This window comes from Oratosquilla oratoria, chromosome 7 (genome assembly GCF_046742065.1).
Source record: "Oratosquilla oratoria isolate Oo_2021 chromosome 7, ASM4674206v1, whole genome shotgun sequence".
NCBI classification, from domain to species: domain Eukaryota; kingdom Metazoa; phylum Arthropoda; class Malacostraca; order Stomatopoda; family Squillidae; genus Oratosquilla; species Oratosquilla oratoria.
In genome coordinates, this window is record NC_134783.1 from 30,545,429 (window position 1) to 30,551,608 (window position 6,180).

The window sequence follows — 6,180 nt, forward strand, 5'->3', positions numbered from 1 at the left end:
TCTACTCTATCTTTCAATCCTTCCCACTCCTCTCTCAGCTTCTTGTATTCCTCCTTTTCTCTCTCAAGAAAGTATGAGTTCAAAACTCACCACATGGTGATATACACACACTCAAAATCAAGTTTATATGAATGTAGTCTTGAAGGAGGTTTATGGAAATATTTTTGTTCAACAGATTCCATGAACATAGTATGAGCAAGCCATTGTCCTACTACCTGGAACCTCCTCCCCTCCCCCCAGAAGATTTAGAACCAGTACCTGACAAGCAAGTTGCAGAAATCTTTGTAAGTTACCCATATTTACATTGTGCATTATGCATACAAAGGTAAAATACCTGTGTGGCATTAATGCTCCTCTTGTACGAAAAGCACAGTGATGACTTTACACTATTTAAAAAAATTTGTCCTTTTGATGTATTTTGGGTTTCTGTCTTTCAGATCAAGGAAGAAGTGAAAGCTCCTGACACACCCACGTCCGACCAGTCGCCAAGAGGAGGGACAAAACGTGGTGCTAAGAGTACAAGACGACGTACCCGACAGCCTAGACAGATGCCTGTTCCTAGCATGAACAATGTTTGTAGACATTTTGACATTTTGTATCTTTCATAACCATATAATTGACACAAAGTGTCTAATGATTATTTGAATTTAGATATAGATGTAGGGATAAAGTAAGAAATCAGAAGAAAGTTCTTGCAGTTACAAAAAAAATAAATGAATAAATAAATGACTGAATGAACAAATACTTGGTTTCCATATGTGTCTTGCATAACTGACATGTGATTTCTTATTTACAGTCAACAATGCAAAATATGGGCTATCAGAATCCAGGTTTTTCAGGACCATCACAGAATCCATGGGGGAACTATGGGCAACAACCACCGCAGCAGACGACATATTATACACAGCAACCCCTTCCACCAGGTAGTCATGCTTCTGTTCTGTACCCTAGTGACCCAAAATTTTAAAGTGGTTTGTGTGTAGCTGTTGGGCTTTTTAATCTGGAAATGACATCCTAAGTGGATAAGTGATGGGAAGTAAACAAGTTCTATCAGGCCTTGTTGTGGAGGTGCTGTGTTATACTCCATTTCCTCTAACCTAAGTGGTATAGCAAGGGAGGGTGATCCTTCATCCATGTGGTGCTAAGATGGGAGGAACAGTGAATGAATTTTTGGATAGGTGTAGGGTGGGTGTCTGCTTTGACACAGCCCTTCTCCTTGTAAGTGGGAAAAGGACAATTAGTGTACGTATGTATATAGTATTAACTTGTAATGAATTATATACTCTGCTCTGAATGATATGATTTATTGTAGATAAGACAAGTTTTAAATACTGATTTTTATTTTCAGCAGGTGGCCCACGATTTCAGACACCAATGTCACATAGTAAAGTTGCTATCCGTCAGATGTTAGGTCAACGCCACCCACAGCAGTCTTTCATGACAACACAGCCAACTCACCAGAACTTCAGTAACATTCCATCTGGCCCCATGCCTGGAATGCCACCGAGAGGGACGGGTAATATGATCCGCCAGGTGCGCAACAGTGGCATTCAGAACACGCAACAAGCTATGTACAATAGTGCTGGAGCTATGCAAAGTGGAACCATGCCACATGCTATGGCCGCACAAGGAGGACAGATGTATGGTACAATGGCAGGAACAGCACCAGGAGGTCCTGGTGTGCCCACCCCTGCTGCTGGTCCGGGGCAACCAGGAATGTCCCAGTATGGGTCTTATCAGCAAGGAGGTCCAGTAGCTGGGGCACAAATGATTCCCCAAGGCCCTGCAGGACCAGCCGGACCTGGTGGCCCTGGTGGACCAGGTGGCCCCACTGGACCTGGAGGACCTGCAGGACCTGGAGGGCCTGGAGGACCTGGAGCTGCTGGTGGGGCAGCCATGATGAGTCAAGGTTACCAGCAGGGTTACCAGGCCACTCCAAATATGATAAACATGCGGCAGCAGCAGCCAGGATACATGACAAGCATGACACAAAGTATGTCGCAGGGACAAATTGTTCAAAGGCCACAATACATACAGGTAAGCATTTCTTTGTTATGTTCATTCTAGCTTCACAGATAGGGTTGATGAAAGAGTATTGGGATGGTTTGGGCACATGGAAAGAATGAATGAAGAAGGACTAGTAAAAGAGGTGTGAAAGGCAGAGGTGGAAGGAGTGAACATGAAGGGTCAACCTAGGAAGAGATGGATGGATGGGGTAAAAGGGACATCGGGAAAAAGGGGAATGTCTGTTCAGGAGAGGACAGAAGATAGGGGTGAATCAAGAATGGTTTTGTATGAATGATGCTGTGATGCATGAGGTGGAGTGGGTGGGGGATGGGGGTGAGGGAGTATGTGTGAGAAATGAATTGATGCAGCCTGAAAGGATTTCTCCTTGTCTTCTTTTCTGCATGAGGGGATGGAGAGGGGGGTCACCGATTTATGTCTTGTGACACTGCTTGTGACCCAGGGCAGTGGGCGAGATGCAGGGATGACATGTCATCCAGGATGTGACAAGATAAGAGTGAGGAAAGAGGATGGAATGTAGTGGAGTATGATAGGGATGGAATGGAGTTGTTTTTATTCCTTTGTTTTTTGGCTACCTCCCTTATATGAGGAAAAAAGCCTTTGGCATATGTATGTATTTACATACATACATATACCAAAGGCTTTCTCCCCCTTATAAGGGAGGTAGCCAAAAAAAAAAATGCATAAAACCACTCCCACCCATTCCATCCCCATCACACTCCACTCCCCTCCACCCTCATCCCTCCCTCTTATCTTGGCACTTCCTGGATGACGGGTCATCCCTGCATTTTGCCCACTGCCCTGGGTCAGAAGCATGTATTTACCTAGTTGTATTATACAAAAAGGGAGCTATGCTCAGAGTGACCCATCTTTGTAACTTTCAGCATCAATTTTGTTCTTAAATTTTTGAATAGTATTTGCACATTGTTGCCTTATCTAATTTATTCCAGATATCCACCACTGTAGAAAGCTATTCTTTTTCAGATCTCTTCTATAACAATCCTTTTTGAGTTTCTTTTCATGTCCTCTTGTTATCCACAGGCTCCTGGAGCAGGTCCTGGTATGGGAATGATGGGCAACAGCCAAGGCTATACCAGACCTGGGATGCAAACTCTTGTTCCAACTGGGGGCCAGGGGCTTGGCCCTGGGCAGCCCATGGGTCCAGGTGCACAGATGCCCTCTGCTACTGGTATGATGAGGCAGCGAATGATAATGGGAGGAGCACCAGGTACAGCAGCACAGGGTGGGCCTGGGGCTCCTGGCCAAGGAGGAACATTACTCTCTCATCTTCAGCGACCACATGGGGCAGTACAACAGCAGCAACAACAGCAGCAGCAGATGATGCATCCCAATACACAAGCAATGGGGTATCCTCAACCTCCACCATATTAGGTCCTTCAGAAGATATACCAAATCATTACAGTACACATTGTCTCTTTAAAACACTAGGAAAAGGTTGTAAATTGTATAGCCACTGAGGCTTACTAGTGTAAATGGGATGTAGATAGAATTTTTCATTTAGCATTTTTTAATAATTTTATCATCCAAATGTAATATTACATAAGAAACTTAAAACATTTAATAGTTTGATTTAAACCTTTGTATGGCAAATCATTGCAATACAGATTGTCTCTTAGAAAATGGTTGTAAATTGTATAACCATTGAGGCTCACTAGTGGCATTATCATTATTGTTACTGTGGCATCAACATTACTTGTGGCACTGTGGATGTGCTGCGTCTTGCGTCACTGCTTCTGACCCAGGGCAGTGGACAGGATGCAGGGATGACCTGTCATCCAAGAGGTGCCAAGATAAGAGGGAGGGAGGAGGGTGGAAGGGAGTGGAATATATATAGTAAATGAAATGGGTGGAAGTGGTTTCTATGCCTTTTTCTTTTAGGCTATCCCCTGTGTAGGGGGAAAAAGCCTTTGGTATATGTATGTATGTAACCATAACTGACCCCTATAAAATGCAAGTGCACAGTGCAAGCCAAAAGGGAAAAGTGGGAAGGCTCTTCATAGGAGCAATTAAGAGGGGGCCCAAAGAACCCATGATCATTTGTTTAGTGTACCATGGCAACAAATGGGTAACCCAAACTAGAAATTCAAATTAAGACAGATTTGTTTTGTGTTAGGGTGTTTTTGGCTGAGAGTTAGTTGCGTATTTAGTCTGTTGTGTATTTAGTACTGGTGTTGAGTATAGATGGTGCATTGGAGAGGTGAGTATATGTGATGAATCTTATCCATTTAAGGCACATGTGACTGCCTGCATTTGTTTCATACCAGCATGTAGACAATGTGTGTGTGTGGTGGGGGGGGGGGGGCAGGCATTGGCATGCATGCTCTCCTTTACAGACATTCTGTATGCATCCAAAGAGAAGAAATTACAATATAGATGTTTAAGAAATTGCAATATAGATGTTTATACAAACAACTGCAACATGACAGGAGTGAGGTAGCCACAGTATTCCAAGAATATTTTTGAAGGAGCACTAAGAAAAGCAGAAAAAGAAAAGACCTGGAGTTCACAATAACTACGAGATTTGAACCTGAAAACTACATAAATTAATTAGTCAGGAATGTATGTCTGGTGAATGAATGTTAGAACAGCCTTCATGTCTAAACATTGACATGGTGAAGCTACTCATAGCACAATATGACTGAGCCATGCATGTGTGGCTCAAAACAAAAATACTTAGGGAAATTTGAAGATCCAAATGACCATCAATTGATGGATCCTGGAGATGTGAGATTTATCATGGAAGTGAAAGGAAAACCAATCATTTTTTATGGATGTTAAAGTGGATGACCCATCATCCAGGAGATGCAAAGATAAAGAGTGGAGGGGAGTGGAGTGTGATAGGGTTGGAATTAGTGGGAGTGGTTTTTATGCCTTTGTTTTTTGGCTACCTCCCTTACAATGGGGAAAAAGGCCTTTGGTATATATATGTATGTAAAGTGAAAGAGAAAAATGCTGATAGTTACCCAGGCTGCAAGCGTCTGGTAAGTCAAACATTAGCCAATAAGAAAATTACAAGATAATGAATAGGAGAAGTAAATAGCACCAGTAATGTATAAAAATACATTTATTTTGCTAGAATAAAGCTTGATTTACAAATGATATTCCAAAAGTACAACTTGGTTTTATCATTGATGCATAAAATTTGGTTGTGTAACAGCACTCCAAAGAAATATGGTAACATTAATACTATAACCATGCATCCTTCACATGGATAACACAAAATTTCCAATGCTACATTCATCTGTAAATAAAATTTCATACAACTGAGAACTCCTACCAGCATTACAAATGCACGAATTATTGCTTGCCTCCAGCTCAACATTGTCATTTAATATAGAAAATATCATCCATTAATTATTAAATATTACTTGTGCAGGTAGAATAAAATGGGATACAATAATATAGAATGTCATGGTGTTAATATACAAGACCCTACCTGTTTTCACAACTTGCACAAAACTCTGTATGATATTGCTATTAGTCTAACACTTGAAGCTATGACTTGCAGGCCAGACAGTGTTATGAGCTCATCACTATACTTGAATTTACCACTGAGTCTGACCCCTGTATACCCTCCATTTTATTTGGTCTTGTACATGTATACCCAGGGCAGTGGGCGAGATGCAGGGATGACCCATCGTCCAGGAAGTGCCAAGATAAGATGGAGGGAAGAGGGTGGAGTGTGATGGGGAGGGAATGGGTGGGAGTGGTTTTATGCCTTTGTCTTATGGCTATCTCCCTTATAAGGAGGACAAAAGCCTTTGGTATATGTATGCATGTACATGTATACATTCCAGCTTATTCCCTTCACTTCAATATACATACATACATACAAACACACAGACTGGAAGTGAGTATTAAGGGAGAGAGATTGGATGAAGTGAGTTTTAGATACTTGGGTGTGAATGTGGCAGGAAAGGGAGTGGAGGTAGAATGTAGATTGAGAGAAGCAAGTAAATGTATTTGGGGATTAAAAAGTGTAATGAGAAATAGACATTTGAGAATGGATACTGAGAGGAGATTGTATGAAGGAATGATTGTGCCAACAGCACTGTATGGAGCAGAAACATGGAGCATAGAGAGAAAGAGAGGATTGAATATTTTTGAGATGAAATGTCTTGAGAAATATGGTAA

The 6,180-nt window shown here is 41.8% G+C and overlaps 1 protein-coding gene across 3 annotated transcripts in view; it reads left to right on the forward strand.

The window, feature by feature from the left end:
• Positions 1-3,600, forward strand: part of kto (mediator complex subunit kohtalo) — a 71,573-nt gene extending 67,973 nt beyond the window's left edge. For 2 of the 3 annotated variants that reach the window (XM_076187866.1, XM_076187868.1), the window contains exons 35-39: positions 176-284; positions 438-572; positions 797-923; positions 1,349-2,037; positions 3,067-3,600. In XM_076187866.1, coding sequence (XP_076043981.1) covers positions 176-284; positions 438-572; positions 797-923; positions 1,349-2,037; positions 3,067-3,417 — 1,411 coding nt within the window. In that variant the 3' untranslated portion in view covers positions 3,418-3,600. The remainder of the gene's footprint in view (positions 1-175; positions 285-437; positions 573-796; positions 924-1,348; positions 2,038-3,066) is intronic. The other variant, XM_076187867.1, reaches the window with a different exon arrangement.
• Positions 3,601-6,180: the final 2,580 nt, after the last annotated feature.